Genomic DNA, 22,570 nt, shown 5'->3' on the forward strand with positions numbered 1-22,570 from the left:
AATAGGCGACAAAATGCTGTCCTGTAGACGTCTATTAATGGTTTCCTTATTAAGACGTGGAAATCGTGGATTTCCACGATTGCACTCTAATATTAAGATTAGAGTGCGCACAATAAAATGTGCTTTGCACAATAAAACTTTGTGTTATTCATTTATAAAGATAAGCTTTGTCTCTACTATGATTCAAAAAGATGGTGAGGACTCGGTCAAAAATATATTATAGAGTGTTAGTATATATAGTGAGTTTGTGTGGAGAGTATGGTGAGTATATAACCTATGAAGTGGGCTGTAATCATTTTTTATCATTGAACTGCTCTCGTTTTTATGGAAGGGAGTTTGAACAGTATTATGTACATTCATAACGAAAATGCACATACAAGAGTACCGTTTATGATATATCTAATCTATCCGAGGTCTAGCTTGTATTGTTTATTAAAATGTCAATATTGGCCCCTTTTTATAAAATTCATTTTCAGCTGTATGGGTATGTACTTCTTCTTCTTCTTCTCGTAGCACTACAACCGTGGGTTTTGGCTGACTGCACAACTTGCTTCCATCTTAAACGGTCGTCCATAATAGTTGGGTCAGTGGATAGCCCCATTGTTCTTAGATCTGACCATATATTGTCTCTCCATCGCATTCGTGGACGTCCTAAGGGCCTTCTTCCTGGGGGGGCTTCCTCCCATATTAACTTGGCAAGGCGGTTATTAGGGAGTCTATGGACATGACCAGTCCATCTTAGACGTTGGGATTTAATCTCTTGGACTATATCGCTCGCTCTATACATCTGCTTGAACTCAGCATTTGTTCTCATTCGGTATTGATTGATATTAATGTCATGATAAGGCCCAAAGATTCTTTTGAGGATTTTCCTCTCAAAAGATCTAAGTTTTCTTTTAGTTTCTTTGGTGGTTTTTCCTTTAAAATTTAAACACAAAAGTTACCTTGATTTCACTAAATTACTTTTGGGGGTGGAAACTAGACTTCACTGGAATTTCTGGGGGTAGAACTGGGCTTACACTTTCTGCCACACGAACAAATTCATCTCCATACTATGAAAAGTATTTTGGAACGGCTCCTCAGAACATATAAACTTGAGGTTGAAATTGCGCCACTAGATACAAACTTTAAACTGAGCGTCTTAAAAATCAGGAAACTGGAACGTGTGGATATCTTTCAAAACCTCACTTAAAACTGTAACTGAACCATTAACTGCCACAATACACTACATATTTTTCATGAAAAGGGACGGAAAACAAGAAATATTACAAATTTGACGTAAAATTTGGACAAACGCTGAAGCAAAGTGCTCTTGACAACGCCTCAGCGAGAGTCTCGCAATTATATTTCCCACGAAACCTTCTCAGCATTCCATATGGATGTTTGTTTATTTGAAACGAAATATCGAGCGGTTTAAATCAAAGAAAAATACCAAAGAATACGCGTCCGTAATATAAACAAACTTAAAATGTTTTTATATCAACTTGGCGACGCAAAGAGGATTGAAAATACTTTTTGGTATTTTAACACATACGAGGGGATTTCAATATATACCAAGGAATTTTAAAATGCTACAAAACTTTGAAATGTTTTACTAACATTATTACTGTATCGTAGGACAATTTCTTCTTATTATTTATATTTTAGTTTGACACAGCATTTTATAACATTGTCGATTCGAAAAAGAACAACTCTATATCAAAATATCAAATAATTAACAAGAAATGTTCGATTTTTGATTTGGTGTGTCGCTTGTCAATAATAATCGATTCGAATCAATAAGCGTTTCGATAATCATTTTTAATTTTGATAATTTCGGACATTGTACAGTTTGGGGGTTCAATACTAGAAGTGGAGAATAATTTCCGTACAATGCTAGGATCGTCCAATTTCGGACATTACTCGTAACATATATACTACGAAAAAACCTTTTGCTCACGCTAGGTGTATGAGGTGAATAATAGACTGAAAATATATTCTTTAGCAACTATTCCTATTTTGTCTTCATTTTACATACCTGTATGAGTTCTCTTGTGTGCTTTAAGGTGCGAACTCTTCGTGTAAACTTTGTGACAACCTGCAACGTCGCACCGGTGAATCTTTCTTCTTCTTATTGTTATGTCTGGTGTTTTGTTGTCTTCAAAATCCTTGTTGACTGGAATTGTACTAGATTTGCTAGGTAATGATGGTTCCGTAGTTGAAGTTCTTGTAAATGATCTGAAAGGAGAAGATTAAAATACTTATTACCTACATTTTACAGAGTTACAAGCGTAAACAGGATATTTCATTAATATGTGTAAATATTTAAACTGTATAATTTTGGTATCAAAATATGACAATTTAACTCAAATAATTTAGATTACATATTGTTTCTTTGTGAAATTCAGGATAGGGTGTTTTATTTAAAAATAATTTTTGATGAATATTTTGAAGTTAGTTTAAGTAGTTCAAGTAAATAGTCAGAGGTGTATGGCGGGGATACATGAAGTGTTATCTGTTATTATATTCGATGCCATTGACAGAATTGGCATTTTAGTGCAATTTTTTAATTTAATAAGGTTAATACGATAAGTTTTTTAATTTATCTTATTAATGTTATTACTAGCCGAACAATTATTCTCCCCGTGCTCCGACGTACACTTCTGGTGATTGTGAATTGTTGAAACATTTCATATAATATATACTACTTGAACGTCCTGAAAAATATCATAAACTACGTCAGGGGTATTAAGTAATTAACAAAATTAATTTTTAAATTAAATATCCTGTATTCTTCCTCTTCTTCTTCTTTGTATGTACACATGACTGTCTGTTTTTCACTGTGCCTTCAGTAAAATATCGTTCCATCTTTTACGCGGGCTTCCCACTTATCGTCTTCTTATTGAGGAACCGCCTCTTGCCGTTTTTTCTACTCTATTTGTTGTCATTCGGCTTATATGATCGTCCTATTCTACTTTGCTATTTCTTTCCAAGTCCTTAATGTTCTTCACCTTGCATCTACGTCGTATATCTATACTTCTAGCTTTGTATCATAGTGTTTTTCTATCAATTTTTCATCTCTGCTGTTTCTAATATCCTTTTTGCCGTTTCTAACTCTCTGAGTCAGGTCGTGTTTCTGACGCGTATGTTATTATCGGTTTGATAACTGTTTTATAAATTCTGCCTTTCATTTCTTTTCCGATATTTTTATGTATCCATATTGTTTCATTTAGGCAACCTGCGACTCAGTTTGCTCTAGTCACTCGATCTTCCACTTTTGTTTCAAGCTTTCCGTAGCTAGATAATGTGATGTCTAAATATTTAAACTCCATCACTTGGTCTATTATCTCACCTTCCAGCTCCAATTTACATCTTATTAAATTTGCTTGTTTTTCTTTCATTTGGTATCCCTTTTTAGTTTTTACTTTTTTTATTATTTCATCCATAACCAGGATGAAGAATAGAGTACTCGGAGAATCTCCTGTCTTATCCCATTGCCAGCTTCAGTAGGGTCAGTTAGTTCTTCTTCTACTTGTACTTTAATTGTGGAGTTTTGGTATATATTTTTGATCGTTTTGATTATTCCGAGAGGTATTTTTCTTGCGTACAGTAAGTGGATAACATCCTTTAATTTGACCCGATCAAATGCATTCTTAGAGTCCACTAAACATAGATATGCTGGTTTATTGTATTCTTATGATTTCTCTTGCACTTGCCTCGTTATAAATATAGCGGCAGTGCATGATCTTCCCGACCTAAAACCTTGTTGTTCTTTAATTTTAGTGTTACGTTTAATAAATAATTTCCTCTGTAATTTTCCGGGTCCGATTTGTTTCCCTTTTTGAAGAGAAGTATAAGGATGCTTGATTTCCATTCTTGAGAAATTTGGTTTTGTTGTATTATTTTTGGATTAGTTTTAACATTTGTTTGGTCAAATCTGGTCCTCCGTTCTTTAGGAGTCCCTTCGGTATTTTGTCCTCTCCTGGCGATTTTCTATTTTTTAATTTTCTTAATGTTTGGGTAGAAAACCCAAAAAAAACGAATACGCTGATGGTACGTTACTTATCTCTGCAAGTAAAGTACAGTTCAATTTCACACTACGACAATTGATGTTAGTAATCTAAATCTATTTTGACGGTTAGTAATCTAAAAATAATTTGCCTCATGAAATGTGTTTAATTAAATATCTATTTTACTTACAAAGCGGCATCCTTTATCCTCTGGTAAGCTAGAAGAGTTGCTGTTGATGTTAAATATCGACTTGGGTCTGTCAAACTTAGTCTGATGTCTTGTTGATTTATCACATTGCATTTAGGAATATCTGAAACAATAAACTATACTTTAAAATCTATTCTTCAAAAACTAACTGTATATAATTAAGTCCTTGATATAAATAAGACACCTACAGAGACGCCTATAACAAGCATAAGCTTATAGAAGTAATGTCATATTATTAAATTCTTTAAATTCATTTTATTTTCAACAATTACCCATCGTCTGAAATAGACTACTGATTATGTACTTTAGAAAGGAACTACGACGTAAAAGGAGTTTGTTTCATATGTTGAGTGGACCCTAAACATGAAAAATGCGCAGAGTGCTACCATTTAAAGGGGTGAGTTATTTAGAACGGGTGAATTTGTCCCTATGCACTAGGGTGCATTTGGGTGAATTCGATGCAGTTTTCGTAAATATACATCTAAAAAAAAGTTGTTCAAAATTAAATTTCTTATCAAAGTTTCACCTTTTAAGTTAAAAATTTTTATACAACAATCAAAAATATATTCAAAAAATGAAGCAAAAATACAGGAACACACGCGATTTTTCTTTTTTGCTCCATAACTTTTTTCCACGGGGTATAGGTATAGCTATTGCTACCTAGAAAAACAACTTTTATCCTTTCTTTTCAAAATGACATTTAGTATAAGTGTTTAAGACTCACGATATCCGAGATACGATTTTTTAAAGTTCGCCACTCACACCATTTTTGGGCCATTTTTCCTATTTTTTCGCAAAAATTGTACTATAACTCTTTTTTACGCTGTTTTAGATATATCCAATGGTACATTAAATGGAAAGAAAAAATAATTACCTTCCAAATGGTCTCTAAAAAGACTCTAGGACTAAGTTTAAACAAGATACGGTTTTTTAAAGTTTTCAACATTTAAAGATTTTTTGCTAGTTACGAAAAAATGCAAAACTTGTGTACGAAAGCTGCACTCTACATCTTTAGAACTCATTTTTATTTTTGTCGATAGGACACTCTAATCAAAAGTTATCGAATTTTTACCGTCGAGTTGATACAAATTTTATTTAAAAAATTGATTTCGCACGCGTAACACATTCAAAATCGCTGGTCGCTTTAAAGGCTTGTTTACACGGATAGAGTTTTAAGAAGAGTATAGTACCGAATAGAGTAGACTCCACTCGCTACTCGACTAAAAATGGCTTGATACCGTTCACAAGAGAGTATAATACTGATGCTAGTATAGTGTGGAGTGTGGTGTTTAGTGCAAAATTGAATTCAAGAAAAAAAAATTGATTCAAAATTGTTAAGATACAGTTTGCAAATGCATTTGTAACTGAAGTCGCTGAAGCTATCGATGATGAGGTAAACAAACAAAGAAAGAAGTGGATGAGAGAATGGCTTAAAAGAAGGAATACACACGGGGCCTCAGCTCTTCGGCTAAGATAACTAGCCTTAGAGGATGAGTTGGAATATAAGATGTGTCTAATGACGACCCCAGCGAAATTCGAAGAACTTCTGAATATGGTAAATGTCAAGCCCGAACGACAAGATACGTTTATGAGGGATGCAATAAAACCAAGAGTGAAGTTTGAGATTACATAAAATTTTTTAGCTACAGGGAACAGCTATCGAAGCCTTTCTCATTTTGTAGAGTTTCAAGATCTTCAATTTTAAAGTTTGTCTCCAAGGTGTGTGATGCCATCTTCGAAGTACTGGGGGGTCAACAAAGGTAAGTTTCAATAATAGTTTCAATAATCGTTTTAATTGAAAATTCGTAAAATAACACAACAGTAATTCAAAACAATATTGAAAGAGGTATTCCACAACAACTTTCGTAAAAAAAGTCCAGTTCCAAAATTAATCCTGTGTTAGATCATCAGCCATATGCATAGCACATACCAGAATATCTGAATTTTCGGGATTCACAGCTACATCTTGTAGATGGATACTGTTATCATCGCTTTCCAAAATCATTGGATGATTCATATTTTCTGTTAAGTAACTCTCCATGACGAAGACGCTATTTGCAGAGCACTGCTAATCGTGGGACTGCCCAGTGAAGAATTGGTGTAAAAAGAATGGTGGGAGTTGCATCCTAATGAAACAGAGTATGCAGGGGTGCTTTGAGACATGTGCACTGGTAAACTTGGTGGTGTGTTGAGTTGGAATACTGAGCAGTTTGATGAGGAAACTCATTAAACTGCTGTTTGATGCAGTTTGAGCAGTAATACTTAGCAGTTTGATGAGGAAACTGCTCAGTATTACTCCTCAAACTTCACAAACTAAAACACTTAGTTTGTGCTTCATCAGAATCCCCTGCTTGTTCCTTGGTGTACTGTCAAATCTGATATACAATCGTTCACTTTTATCTTGATAAAAATACATTTTTTATTTATTATTGTACTTTTCATTAACAAGTAATAAAAGCGTGTAACTTACCCGTGAGCCTTCAGTTTTATTATTTAATTTTGCAACTTTCATGATTGCGTTCATATAGATCGGCTAAACCTGAACCCGATTTTTTTAATTTTTGTATTTTTAAACATTCTTGATTCTAAGTGCTTGTTAAATTCTTAATTTTCTGCTTGAGCTTGTTTATTCCAAAGCCTCTCTTCATCCAAAGCTTGCCTCATACTTTTATTTCTGTAGTGTACACTATCTAAATTCCATAGACACTAGTGTTCGTCATACAGCTCTACAAATTTTAAAGTTTCAACTTCGTTGAACTCCATTTTCACACATCTCATTTCTGCACATCTCATTTGGGGCCTTCCTCTGCTTCGTTTATATTCCCACGGTCCCCAACTTATAAGAATTTTGTTCCATCTGCCTTCTTTTTATCTTATATTGTGTCCGGTAAATCTCCATTTCAATTTTGCAACTTCTTGTCTAACATCCCTCACTTTTGTTTTCTCTCTTATTCACTTGTTTCTCTTTTTATCCATTAGTCTTATGTGCAACATTTGTCTTTCAATTGCTCTTTGGGTTTTTATGATTTTGTCCATGTTTGCTTTTGTAAATGTCCACGTTTGGGAACCATAAGTGAGAACAGGGAGTACGCATTGATTGTATACTTTGATCTTAAGATGCTGTGGATATCTTTTGTTTTTAAGAATGTAGCTTAGTTTACCAAATGCCGCCCATGCCAGTCTAACTCGTCTTTTTATCTCTGCTGTTTGGTTTTATTTGTTAAGTTTTACAGTTTGACAGATATATATAATCCTGAACTTGTTCTATTTCATCTTATCCGATCCTCATTGTGAAGTCTTCATCTGTATTTGTTATGATTTTGGTCTTGCTGTAATTCATATTAAGGCCTATCTTTCTAGCTTCTACGTCCAGTTCTTTCATCATTTCAAATAATTCTTCTTTCTTATCGGTTATAAATGCGATGTCATCAGCGTACCTCAGATGGTTAAAGCGTTGTCCACAAATTTTTATACCTTTTTCTTCCCATTCTAATCTTTTAAAAATATCTTCCAGAGCCTGATTGAAAAGTTTCGGTGATATTGTGTCACCCTGTCTCACGCCTCTATTTATTTGTATTGATTTTGTTCCTTCATATACTTGAATTGTTGTTTTGGCTTCCTTATATATATTGGCAATTAGTTCCGTATATCTGTGGTCAATTCTGCTGTTAATCAAAGAACTTTTCACTGCCCAATGTTTGACACTGTCGAAAGCCTTTTCGAAATCTATGATCGCTATATATAGAGAAATGTGGTATTCATTTGCTCGTTCTATAAGTATTTTCATACTTAGTAAATGGTCCCTTGTGCTGAATCCCTTTCTAAAACCAGCTTGTTCTTTCGTCTAGTATCCGTCAAATTTTGTCGTCAATCTATTGGTTAAAATTTTTGTGGAGTTTATACATTACATTGAGGAGTGTTATAGGACGGTAGTTTTTTATATCTGTTTTATCCCTTTACTTGTGTAAGATAACGGTTACGGATTCCTTCCAGTTGTTTGGGATTCTTTTTTCTTTGAATATCTTGTTAAAAAGGAAATGTTAAAGGAAAAAATATTAATTACCACTTTTCCACCATATTTTTCTTTCTTCTTCTTCTGGTGGTTCCTTTTTTGTTTTATAAAATTCTGAGTAGAAATGATGGATTATATTTATGATGTCATCTTTAATGTTTGTTTCTACTCCGTTTACATCTTTTATTTTGTTTATTTCACACTTACCTAATTTCGGTCTTAAGCATTTCATATTTTTGTTGTTCTGTATTACTTCTTCTACTTTTATTTCTTGTTATTTTCTCTTAATTTCTTTTATCATTCTGGTTATTGTTTTTTTGATTTCTACATATTCTATAGATTTCCTTTTGCATTCTTCGTTCAGCTTCCTTCTTTTATCCATAAGCTTCTTCGTTTCTGTTGGTATATAGTTTTTCTTTTTTAGATCCTTTTTTGCTATTTCTTTTTCTGATGTAATCATCGTTGCTGTAAGTATGTTGTCTATTTCGTCTATCTTATCATCACTGTCTAATTTTTGGGTAAGTTGTGCTTTTAATAGGTCTTTGTATATCTCTTTATATTACCCTAGTTTGTTTCTATCTACTAGATCCCAGTTTCTAATTATTTTCTTTTTCATTTCACAGTTACTGTCAATACTAATTTTTGCTCTGACCATCCTGTGATCGCTAGCTGTTGTGAATCTGTTAAGAACTGTTACATCTTTAATGATATATCGTTCCGTGGACAGTATGTAGTCGATCTTATTTTTTGTGGATCCACTCTACTCTACCACCTACTATACGCTTTATTTGCTAGTCTACTGTACTAAGCGTGTATACGAGTACAGTTACTCTACTCTACTCTATTAAGTACGTGCATCATTATTCTACCCGTGTAAACAAGTCTTAAGTATTGTTTAAGAGAGAACGGTTTATCCTAAAAAAATGTGTTAATATAAATTTTTGTTCAACGTTATGTGAGCTACATTTCTTGTTAGAAATATTTTTTACAGATTCTTACAGATTCTTGGTAAATCGATGTTTTCCGGCCCCCTCGAAGGGGTGATTTTAGGGAGAAGCCCTGGGGTAGGAGTAACAAACATATTAGCATCTTTTTGGGGTCTCAAAATTGACATTCTCAGCAAAATTTAGCTTGTTCTTAAGATTTTTAGAGGTTAGGTGGCATTTTCGTCTCTGACGACTGCGACTGGAGCATTCTTTCCTTGTACATTTGAATATATACAAATCGTTGTAAGTATCCCAATTTGACGAACCATATTTTGGTTACCGTTAAAGCTAGAATATTTTACAATAGACTATTTTAAAGTACCAAAAATAAAAATTCTTTTTTATTTAGTAATGAATATATCTAAAAGTACAAAAAAAAGCTAAAAATAACCGCAAAACTTTGCAAAACGCGAAAATCGTTAAAAGTAGAAAACTTTGAAGAACCGTATCTTGCTAAAATTAGTCCTAGAACCTTCTACTATAGACCATTGACCATTCTATCAAAGTAATTGATTTTTCTTTTAATTAAATATACCACTGCATCTGCATATACCTAAAAGTGCTTAGAAAAAAATTGTAGAACAATGTTTGCGAAAATGGCAAAAAAAATTGTGTGAGTGGCGTTCCTAGAAAAATGGTGTCTGGAATACTGTAAATCCTAAATACTTTTACCAAATATATACCTCCATGGAAAAAAGTTATGGGACACAAAAAATCGCGCGTGTTCCTGTTTTATTTGCTTCGTTTTTTGAATATATTTTTCTCAAAAAAAAAAGAAAATTTTTGACTTTAAAAGGTGGCATTTCGATACGAAATTTAATTTCGCATTAATTTAATGTACGAAAACTGCATATAATTCACCCAAATATATCCTAGTGCTTAGTAACAAATTCACCCCTTTTTCAAAAACGCACAACTTTAAATGGTACCTACTCCCAAATATGGTTTTTCCATATTTGGGAGTTCATTGACCATATGAAACAATAAAACTCCTTTAACGTTGTAGTTCGTTTTAGCCCTATTTTTTTAACATTATTGATAGCCTAATAAATGCATATTTTAGTAAACATAAATGTTAAACATTTTGCTCCATGATAAATTATGATATTAGCTCATTTTTTCAAACATATATTTTACTCAGCCTTATTCCATATTGGGTAGATAATCAATTCCAAAAATACCGTACTGTAAAGTTCTGAAAGACATATCAATTTATTACACACAGTTTTTCATCATAAACAAAAAGAGAAGACAATAATATTACAAAGAAATGGCTTATCTTCCAAATCAGTCGGCCGGAGCTAGTTATTGAATAACGATCATTCGATCAGGCTGCAGGCCATTTTATGATAACAATCGACAAGATATTAAACATCGAATTCGCTTCTGTAATACAATGAGCCTATTGATTAAATCTTTTAACAGCTAATTAAAATAACTTTGAATTGAACTGACAAGATTTAGTCATTTTAACATTTTTTTGTTGCCGACATCCGAAACTAAGAAGGCGTTCGTTAAAAATATATTAGTTTTTGAAAAACTTTTTAACGTTTCAAATTAATCAGAAATCGAGGTTGCTCAATTGTTTCTATTTTATGACAGTATTTTTTCATTCCACCAGTGAAGTGCATGAGTTTCTATACTTCAAAATAACGTGCAGCTTATTCTTCCTGCTAGTGCGTGTGAGAGAACTTTAATTCTCTAGTAATACTTAAGTATAGTTCATATTCTCAGAAAAGTAACTTTTGAAAGTATTAAAAAACATAAAAATATTTAAAACGTATTAACCTCAGACGTCTTAGAAGAGAGGAAAAATGTATCCATCGACGTAAGAAGAGGGAATACGAACAAAACACTCTCAATGAGATACAAAGTTCATTCGATAAAAATGAAACGAGGAAATACTTCTTCTTCTTCTTCTTTTGGCATCATAACCCTGGATGGGTCTTTGCCTGTCTGGCTATATCCTTTCATTCAGATCTCTCTTGTGCCCTTCTTCTCCATTGTCTTATGTTCATTGTTTTCAGGTTGTCTTCCACGTCATCCAACCATCTCGTTCTGGGCCTTCCTTTTTTTCGCCTTCCTATGGGCTTCCATTGTAACATTTTCTTAGTTGTTTTTGCATCGCTTTGTCTCTGCACATGTCCCAGCCATGACAGTCTTTGACTTTTCACAAATCTTACAATGTCATAACCTTCATTTAACTCATTAACCTCGTCGTTTCTCCTGATTCTCCATGTGCCATCTTCCTCTTGTACCGGGCCATATACTTTCCTCAGTATTTTTCTCTCGAATGTCCTGAGTTGGGCTTCATCTTTTTTCGTCATTACCCAAGTTTCACATCCATAGGTTACTACGGGTCTAATCAGTGTTCTGTAGATAGTCATTTTGGTTCTTTTGTCTAATAATTTCGATGTCATCAATCTTTTATTAGCATAGTATGTACGATTCCCGCTGGAAATACGTGCATTAATTTCGCTACTTACGGAGTTCTTCTGATTGATTTCTGTGCCGAGATATGTAAAGGCATCCACTCGTTCGATAGTATAGTTGTCTATTGTGATATTATTTTCATTGTCAGTTATTCTTTTGACTGTCATATACTTCGTTTTTGCTTCGTTTATTTCGAGACCTCTTTTTCTTGCTTAAGGATCAATTTGTTTGAACACTTCCATTAGTCGTGGCTTATTCCTACTAATGATGGCTACATCATCTGCATATGCAGTAATTTGTACTGATTTGGTATTTATATGGCCGGTTATATTGGTTTTTCTGATGACTGCCTCAAGAACTAGGTTGAATAGCATGGTTGATAGGGCATCTCCCTGTCTTACTCCCATGTTGATGTTAAATAGGGGAGTCAGTTCTCCATCTACTTTGACTGCGGCTTTTGAACCCTGCAACGTCATTTTTATGAGGCTGATGTATTTCTTAGGTATACCTAGATTACAAAGGTCTTCCAGCATTCTGTCTCTATTCACACTATCAAAAGCTTGTTTAAAGTCTATATACATATTATATAGGTCTATGTCGTATTCATAAGCTTTTTCTTGTATCGTTCTTAGTATGAATATGTTATCTGTAGTGGCTCTATTTGGTCTGAATCCATTTTGATAATCACCAATTATATTTTCGGAGTATTCTAATAATCTATTGTAGATTATACCAGAAAGAATTATACGAGGAAATACTACAAATCCTTAAATAATAGCCCTCGAGAATTTAAAACCACGATTAAAATTTGTAAAGACACTAACGGTGAAATTCTACATGATAAAAACTCAATTCTTAACAGACGGGCACAACATTTCAGCGAACATCTAAATATAAACGATATTGAAGGACGTTACAATATAGACAATCAACAAAATCGACAACGTCGACTACACAGTGAAGACCCAACAAGAGAAGAAGTTTCAAATGCCATCCTAAAACTCAAAGACAATAAAACTCCAGGAATCGATGAAATCTGTTCGGAAATGTACAAAAAAGGTGGTGATCAACTTTTTGCAGCAATCCATAAACTAATAGAACTTATATGGCAGAATGAATAGGTACCAGAAGAGTGGCTAAAGGGAATAATATGTCTGTTGCATAAAAAGTGTGATCAACTGGGGTGTAAGAACTATAGAGGCATTACTCTGTTAGCATCTGCGTATAAAATCTTCGACAATGTATTATGTATTTGAAAGACTTTTATAATAACATTTAACATTTTACAAATGATATTGTTGGTCAATATCAATGTGGATTTACTGCTCGAAAGTCAACTTCACATCAAATTCAAGCACATAGGCAGATTCTAGAAAAGTCACTTGAATATAACACAGTTACATACTATCTCTTCGTCGACTTTAAAACAGCCTATGACAGTGTAAAAAGAACTGCATTATATAATGCAATGATAGTCTTTGGGATCAAACCTAGGTTAGTTAAGTTCACAATACAAAACGTAAGCTCATGCGTTAGAATTGAAGGAGAAAACTCTACGTTCTTTGACATTATTAATGGTCTAAGACAGAGGGACGCGCTGGCGTGTCTCCTCCTTAATATTGCCTTGTAAAGAACAATCAGACAATTAAATATTATAATGAATGGAACTATTTTTAATAGATCGACGCAAATTCTCGCATTCGATGACGATATTCTGCCCACTATAACTATATCGTCGCATTCGCTGACGATATAGTTATAGTGGGCAGAAGTAAGAGAACATGGTGCAGTGTTTTACAAGGCTTGCGAACACGGCAAGTGAATTAAGACTTGGGTGAACCAGGAAAAAACCAAATATATGGTGGTTTCTAAAAACTCCCGAAATATCCAACAAAGAATTCAAATTATAAAACCATACCTTTGAGCAAATCAAAGAATTCACATATCTTGGATCGCTAGTAAACGCAACAAACACGACAAGCGACGAAATACAAAGATGCATAGAAATAGCAAACAGAACTATTCACGGTCTCCAGAAACATTTAAAAAATAAAATATAAAACGTGCAGTAAAGCTCAATATATACAAGACCTTAATAAGACCGGTTTTGATATGTGGGGCTAAAACTTGGACCTTATCTCAAAATGATGAAAGACTTCTTGGTATTTTTAAGAGAAAAATTCTTAGAAAGATTTTTGGGGCCGTAAATGAAAACGGGTTATGGCGTCGAAGATACAACTTTGAACTATATCAGTTATACACCGATGCAGATATTGTGAAGTTCGTTAAAGTGAAGATAGGCTGGATACATTGTTGTAATGTCAGATCACGAATAAACGATTAACATTTTAAAAACCAGAGGGCACAAGAAGTAGGGACGATCACGAAGGAGATGGGTTGATGGATGTGGAAGAAGACCTACAGATTCTAAGAGTCAGAAGATAAAGGGAAGTTGTCAGGAATCTACAGGAGTGGCGACGTCTTTGTGAACAAGCCACGATCCACAACGGATTGTCGGGCCACTTATGATGATGAAACTCAGAAAAAACTTTATTAATCCAATAACGATTTACAGATTTGTTTATGGTTTACGAATAGGAGAACAAATTTTTTACATGCTTTTCTGTTATGTACTATCCCATTGTTTTCTGAGCTGTCAATAAATATGTCTTTGTTTTTTTCTTTTTCTTATGACACGTAAGAATTTAATTATCTGATTTCTATTAGTCATTTCTTATCATTAGTCAACTCTTACTTTAGAGTTTTTTTGTTATATATTGATACTTAGGGTTTTTCCTTATACAAATATTAATTCGATTTACTTACAGCATTCATTTGACTTTCGACCTGTAGACATCGATTTGAATTCGGCGATAGTGTAGTGGTGATAAGAAACAGGCCGCCGGCCTTGTTTTTACCGTTTTTCGTGTACATAGCCGAGTCTCAAGTGTATAAATTATTTATAAACTATTTAAAAATAAAATACACAGTTTTAGCAGTTAAAATGAGTGCTCCAAAATGAGTGTTTCATTTTGGGACCTATCCACTGACCATACCTCCATAAATGTCACACTATCCACGCATATTATAAAACTTCCGAATATCTATAAGTTAATAATACCAAAGACCAACTGGAATGTATTTGAGTCTTACATATGAAAATATAAAATAAAATATTAGATTAAAGTAACCAGACAATAGCGAGAATGCCGTGTCTTTTCTAACCCAAAGTATACACGCAGCTGCTGAAATAGCTACATCCCTTCACAACGAAAAAAAAAAAAAAACAAAGTGACACCAACATACGAACATAACCGTATACATAAAACGTCTTGTTACACAAAAAAGAAGAGCCAGGCGCATATGGCAGAGAAGTCACAATCTTGTAGATAAAAATAAATACAATAGATTAGCATGCCTGTCAAAAGAAGACCACAGTATCTGAAAATCAACCAAATCATTCAAGAGGTCTACACAGTACATACCACCTTTAAGAAAAGCCGATGGAAGCTGGGGAAAAACTGAACAAAAAAAGGTATCAATCTCTGCTGAACATCTCTCACACGTTTTTGGTGTCCCCGACCTTAACAACAATAACAATGAAGAACAAGTCAAAAACTTCTTAGATGCTCCCTGCCTAATAACGCTACCAATAAAATGCTTTACCCCCAATAATGTGAAAGTAGAAATTTCTAAATGCAATAACTACAAAGCACCAGGCTTCAACATGATCACGTGACATGATCATAATAGTATCATAAGATTAGCCTGTTACCCGATTATTTGAAAGTTCACATAAATAATTATAATTAGTAAACCAAATATTACCACCTCATATAGACCAATCAGCTTACTTAGAAATATATCAAAAATCTTAGAGAGGTTTTTGCTCCAAAAAATCTCAAAAGGCATTGAAATTTATAAATCCCATGTATAAAGCCCATTTAACTTTACAACAAAAAAAATATGCACCACTGTTATGTTATATTAAATAAGTTATCCTTTCCCATACCTCACTTTCAAGTCTGATTTCCTTAAAAACCTCTCATTATTATCCCATAAAATCCGGTGTCCCTCAAGGAAGTGTACTTCGTCTCCTCCTGTACCTCATATACACGGCTAGCATCCCAACAACAAATACTACTAGTGTAGCCAATATCCATCGATTATGATCCTCAAGTAGCATCGGGAAACCTTCAAACACCTAAATCTACTACAAGACTGGATGGATAAATGGAAAATCAAAGTTATTTACACCAAGTCTAATCAAATTAAATTCACGAACAGAAACACCGTATGCCAGAGAATCAGACTGAACGATATATTTACTACCAGTAGAAACAAAAGTCAAATATCTGTAAATGATACTAGACCAAAAGCTCACTTGGAAAGTACACATCTTGGCAAAAGAACCCATATCAACATGAAAATATGTCAAATAATTTGGCTAATAGGCAGCTAATCGCTAATTGGCAGCTAATAAATCGCAGCTATCTACAGATAATAAAATTCTTGTTTATAAGTGCATAATAACGCCCATATGGACATATGGAGTGCAACAATAGGGCTGTGCAAAGCCTTCTAATATCAAAATCGTGATACTCGAAATAATTTTCAACGCGCCGTGGTACGTTAGTAACAAAACATTGCATGACGACTCTGGTATGTCGTTCGTTGCAGAAGAAATCAGTAGACTAACAAGAAACTATCTGGAACACCTGTCAGCCCACCCCAACAAGGAAACAAGGCAACTACACCTACAACCAGAAGTCAGAAGAAGATTAAAGAGACACTGGCCAACGGACTTCATTCTTTAATTTCAGCTTCAATTTTAATTTCAATATTATTTTCAAATTAAATCTAACATTTAGAAAGTGTTTTCAGTGGATAATTTCTTTTCTCATGTATCTACAATATTCACATTTACTAATAGCTTTGAATAGCAGGTTGTAAATTTAAAAATTTATTAATAAAAAAAAGATTTACAAAAGATTAACTTATAAATAAAAAAATCAAACATGAAATCACACTAAAATATTCTTAATACAAAACTAATGGTTTATATAGAGCTCTTGTTAGAACCAATGTACCGTTTTCCCCACACATGCTTTGTTCATGCTGTTTTGAATAATGATCCCCATTTTGAAGGAACCTGTAAATCTTTGCCTCCGGTAAAATAATATTCGTTTAATACCTACCAATCAATTTTAATAATGTCTATTTTATTCCATATGAATGGCTTTTATCTTAATTTCTATCAACAAATGAAAAGAAAAAAAACTTTGGCTTCGGCCAATAAATCAAAACTCGATAATTTTCATTCTAATGATGATTGCCAAGGATGTTCAGAAATATACTTATTATGTAAGTAATAAAAAATATAACTGTCCCTATTAAATACCAGTAGCGTCGTTAGGCTTCCTAAATAGTTATTATAAACGTTATCTGTATCAAAATCTGATTCCCGGAGGTCATTATGATTTAATCTGAATATTTTTAGAACTAATTAATTCGATTCCATCTTCCTTTATCGTACTGACAATCGGCTTCTTTTGGTACAACATTCAATATTCTTCGATTAAAATTTTGTAATTCTGCAACCTATAACGTTTTAATATATTACTTTGTGAATATTACTATTGCAGACAATATTACTACGAAAGATCGCAATTGCAAGTTTTCCAAATGCAAAACCTTTCCTAAAATACTGTTAGCGCCCAATTAATTCGAATTCAATCATTTTAATATCTAGTGTCATCTTCGTATAGTACTCTGTTGTCAATATTACCTACGACTATTTGACAACTTATACATCAAGAAGAAACAATATAGAACAGGTTTTATACCGACACACGAAGAAGTAAGCAATCAAAGGCTTCTCTCTAGCTTAAAATTTACCAGAATATTAACCTTTTTTAGTTATATCACAATTGCCGACAATATGGAGAGACTATGGTTCAGGGAAGAATGTCAAACTGACATGGAGGAGAAATTATTGAAATCAAACTTTGCGACTGTGGTACAAGCCACTTAAAATAGCAAAAGTTGAAGGGTCAACGTCAAAAGAGCAATAAGAACCTGGAAGAATATTAACAGTTGTAATCACTACACATCTGATAAGATGTATAAAACAGAAGAAAGTGCCGAAGAAATTATTGACCTATATATAAATTGCTCTGGTTAAAGCATAGTTAAACGTCAAAGTATTTTTGTAGTCAGTGAGAATATTATATTTTGTTGACACATTTTCTATGTAGATCAACTCCAAGCAGCAACGTTTGATCATTATCTTCGAGAGTTTTCATTCCTAGCTTCTCTGATGGTTTTATGGCAGTAAATCACATTCTTTTATTTTGACGGATTTTCGTGAGGCTTAGCTCCTTTTGGGCTCTTCATTTTCCACTCTTATTGGTCTCATAATTCTTCGCAAAATGATCGCCTCAAATATTATTTCTTTTATTACACAAATGTTGATATTAAATTAATTAAATGAGATTTTATATTTCATTGTACAGTCCTATTGTTTTAAAGAAATTTATCTCTATAATAGAGAAAAGCTTCATGGATCTATTAGAAACGTAAGAAAAATGGTCATTAAATCTTACTGTAGGCTCAAAAATCACCCCAAGATCCTTAAATTTTGGGATTACCTCTAAAATATTTGATCCCATGCGGCATTCAAATGTAATTGGATGTTTGTTTCTGAAAAATCTCATTACCTTACATTTATTTATGTTCAAATTCAAGGCATTTAAGTTATACCAATCTAATAATCTACTCAAATCATTCTGTAATAAACTACAATCATTGACATTTTTATAACTCTATAAATTTTTAGATCATCAGCATAGAAAAGAATATTAATATGATAAAAACAAGTTCTAATATCATTTACAAAACAATTAAAAAGCACAGAAGATAAATGTGCACCCAGTGGAACGCCAGAGGTTACACTGAGCGTAAATGATAAAAATTGATCAATTTTTATAACTTGAGTTATATCAGTGAGGTAGATTTCCATCCAACCTAATAATCTTTCATGTAAACATGTATTATATAGTTTAGAGGTTAGGACAGTATGATTTACTCTATCGAATGCCTTGAAGAAGTCAGTATAAATTACATGAACCTGATCATACCCTTCAAAAATACGAATTCTTCCAAAACTAAAAGATTGGTAGTAGTAGAACGTCCCAGAATAAACCCATGTTTCGGACATTAAAGTAGGATTCAATAAAGGACCAAGTTTTGCAGTTACAATTCCTTCAAAAGATTTAGCAAAAACTGAAATTTTAGATATGGCTCAGTAGTTTTTAATATTTTCTCTATTAACACTATTATGAACTGGAGTAATATAACTGCAATTCTGTCTCTGGAAAGACAACTAAACTTACTGATAAACTAATTGTTTTTTTTTAAATATAACAGAATAAATTTACAACTAAATATGTTAAAACTTAGTTTTATTAATACAGATTTCAAAACAAAGACTATTATCAGAACACTAGGAATCCTAAGATTTCCTATTTGGCGAAACTAAATTCAGTTTTTTACCACCGTGCTTTCTAAAACTTGCAAAGCAGACAGATTGATGAATTAGTCGGCAAGGAAATCTATAATTTGCATTCCACATGCCGTTCATCACGGTAAAAATTCTTATTGAATTTAATCTCTGGTCCCTGGTTCTAGTCATTAGGTCCCATCAGACCGACATATAGAGCAACTGAATATGTCACTTTGATGAGACCTAATGAGGTTGATATACGTATAAGCGGCTTGCAGATGCCATGCATTGAAATTAAATCTTATACCGTCTTTCTGTTTTACTATTATCAAAATTTACCGCCGGAGAATCTATATCACTAGTATCATAGGTTGAACTAAAAAATTTACCAGAAAAATTCGATATGTTTTGGGAATTTTCAGAAGTTATATTCTTATATTTCATTGTGTTAGGAAAATCAAAACATTTTAGTTTATTATTTACATAATTCCACAAATCTTTTTTATCTTACATAGCAGTTTGTACATTATTTAGGTGAATCTGCTGATATGTTTTGTAATAATCTCTACATTCTTGACGCAAATTAGAAAAAAGATCATAATCCTTCTTATATCCTGTCATTTTGTATTTTGCATGAGCAATCTTCTTTTGAAATATCAAATGTTTTAAATGAGGATTGTAACATTTCGGAAATTTTGAGTTTTTGCACCTAGTTTTTGATACAAATAGATTAATACAGGAATCTAACACTTCATCAAGTTTACCAGTAGTATTATTTACATGTGTATCATTAATAATCCTATCCCAGTTAACTAAACCCAAGTATTCATTAATAAGAATATAATTTGGTAGTTGAAATAGAAGTAGTCATAGCTAAGAGAACCTAAAGTTACATTTCCAATAAGGCTGGATGGTACCTATCATATTTTAATAAAGATCAATCAGCAATTTTTAGATCTATTTTACTTATATTAGAAAAAATAAGATCTAAGAAACCCCAATACAGTTAACCCCATTAAACTCCCACCCAGAAGCCCCATAATAAACTATGATGTGTTGCAAACTTAAACATGATGTGTAAATCTGGATTAATATCTTCTTTGATTTGTGATTTAGGCATTTCTATTGCCATTATTTACTGAAATTCGAAATTTAACCAATGATAGAATACTTTGCTCGATGCCTCTTCTACTAAATCCACGTTTAATTTCCCGGGATACCGGTATTCGATGAAATCGATAAACATTTTACAGTGGCATTCTTTTGTTGCAATTCAATTAAATTGTTCTTGATCAACTGTAACAATGGCTTAGTTCGTCAAATGTGGTTTAACTGTTCACGGAATTAATCTTACTTAGCGTTCAGGACCTATCAGTATTTTGTAGATCGCCAACAATTCTTACGTACACAAAGTGAAATTTTACACGAAACAATATCACATTAAAATAATCTAGGGGACACCTAGAAGAAAAATAAGAGAAGCTAAAGAAAAAGAAGCTGTAGAGAAATGTAAAGAAATAGAAAGACTACAAGCCAAGCATGACAATTTTAATGTACACAAAAAGGTAAAAGAAATAACGGGTACTTTTAAAAGGAGAACACACATGAAACTCATAGACACCAATGGAAAATTAATCATTGACACCCAAGAGATGAAGGACAAATGGAGAATATATTTGGAGACACTTTTTCAAGATCAAAGAACGGATTATAGGCATCCATTTTCAGAGAGGATGACGGGCCCGGACATACTTAAATCCGAGGTAGAAGAAGCAATAAAACGGATGAAAAGCAGAAAAGCTGTAGGGCCTGATAATATCGAAGCTGAATTTTTAAAACTCTTGGAGGATGAAGGAATAAATTGGATCACGGCTGTCTTCAATAAATATACAATACAGGAATCATCCCTGATAAATGGCTAGAATCAGAATTCATAGCGATACCTAAAAAACAGGGGGCTAAAAAGTGCTAAGAATATCGAACAATCAGCCTAATGAGCCACATGTTGAAACTGTTTCTTAGAGTCATCCATGGAAGAATTTATAAGAAGTGCGAGGAACAAATATCAGACAGACAGTTCGGCTTCATTAACGCAGTGGGTACCAGAGAGGCACTTTTCGGAGTACAGGTACTGATTCAAAGATGCAGGGACGTTAACTGCGACGTATACGCGTGCTTGATCGACTATGAAAAGGCATTTGACAGAGTTCAACATCAAAAGATGATAAACATTTTAAAAGAAGCAGACCTGGATGACAAAGACCTCAGAATAATTTCAGAACTATACTGGAATCAGACCGCATACATGAAAATTAACGGAGAAGAAACAGATCACATAAAAATACTACGCGGAGTTAGACAGGGATGTATTCTATCGCCGTTGATATTTAATATGTACTCAGAAAAAATTTTTAACGAGGCTCTTTACGGAATAGACGAAGGCATCCTTCTAAATGGTGAAAGAGTAAACAATGTTAGATATGCCGACGACACGATGGTGATAGCAGATAGTTTAGAGGGACTTCAGAGGCTAATGGACAGAATAAACGAGTACAGTCAACAGTACGGACTAAACATTAATACCCACAAAACCAAACAAATGATTGTCAGCAAGGAGAATATAAATGGGGCTCATCTATACATTAATGGGACGCAGATAGAGCGAGTAAAACAGTATTGCTACCTGGGAACTATTATAAACGAACAGTGGAGCAATGTACAGGAAATAAAATGCCGCATATGAAAGGCAAGAACGGTCTTTAACAAAATGAGCGCCATCTTCAAAAGTCACAACATATCCCTGGATACAAAAATGAGACATTTGAGATGCTATGTTTTCTCTGTGTTGTTGTACGGGGCGGAGGCATGGACGCTTACAGACACCACTATTAAAAAACTTGAAGCATTTGAGATGTGGCTTTATAGAAGAATGCTGAGAATATCATGGACAGCAAGGATCACGAACAACGAAGTTCTAGAAAAAATGAAGAAGGAACCAGAGATTGTGTTTACGATCAAACGCATAAAATTGCAATATCTGGGACACGTTATGAGAAATCAGCACCGTTACTCCCTGCTGCAGTCTATATTGCAAGGTAAAGTCAAAGGTAAGCGAGGACCCGGTAGAAGGAGAATATCATGGCTGCGGAATTTAAGAACATGGTTTAAGAAAACCTCAACGGAGCTGTTTCGAGCCGCAGCGAGCAAGGTCATGATTGCCAATATGATTTCCAACATCCGAAACGGATAGGAACCAGAAGAAGAAGAAGGGGACACCTATAATTAATGGCCTAACCAGCTTTAAATTAAAGTTAGCTGCAAATACAAAAGTAAATTTGTGTTTTTAATCTTTTTTATTGTTTTGTCGATTATTTTACCAACTTAGACGGTTATGCTGATTTAAATGGCTATAAAAAATTTAACAACACTTCAAAATGC

At 33.5% G+C, this 22,570-nt stretch overlaps 1 protein-coding gene across 2 annotated transcripts in view; it reads right to left on the reverse strand.

Moving 5' to 3' along the window:
• The window catches only part of LOC140434561 (uncharacterized), a 643,472-nt gene that overhangs the window by 39,509 nt on the left and 581,393 nt on the right, over nt 1–22,570 (reverse strand). For both annotated transcript variants that reach the window (XR_011950061.1, XM_072522911.1), the window contains exons 5-6: nt 4,180–4,300; nt 2,018–2,217 (exon numbers count right to left, since the gene is read on the reverse strand). Coding sequence is in view for 1 of the 2 variants with exons in the window: in XM_072522911.1 (XP_072379012.1) it covers nt 2,018–2,217; nt 4,180–4,300 (321 nt within the window). In the remaining variant the exon portion in view is untranslated. The remainder of the gene's footprint in view (nt 1–2,017; nt 2,218–4,179; nt 4,301–22,570) is intronic.

Source organism: Diabrotica undecimpunctata, chromosome 2 (assembly GCF_040954645.1).
Source record: "Diabrotica undecimpunctata isolate CICGRU chromosome 2, icDiaUnde3, whole genome shotgun sequence".
Classification (NCBI taxonomy): Eukaryota; Metazoa; Arthropoda; class Insecta; order Coleoptera; family Chrysomelidae; genus Diabrotica; species Diabrotica undecimpunctata.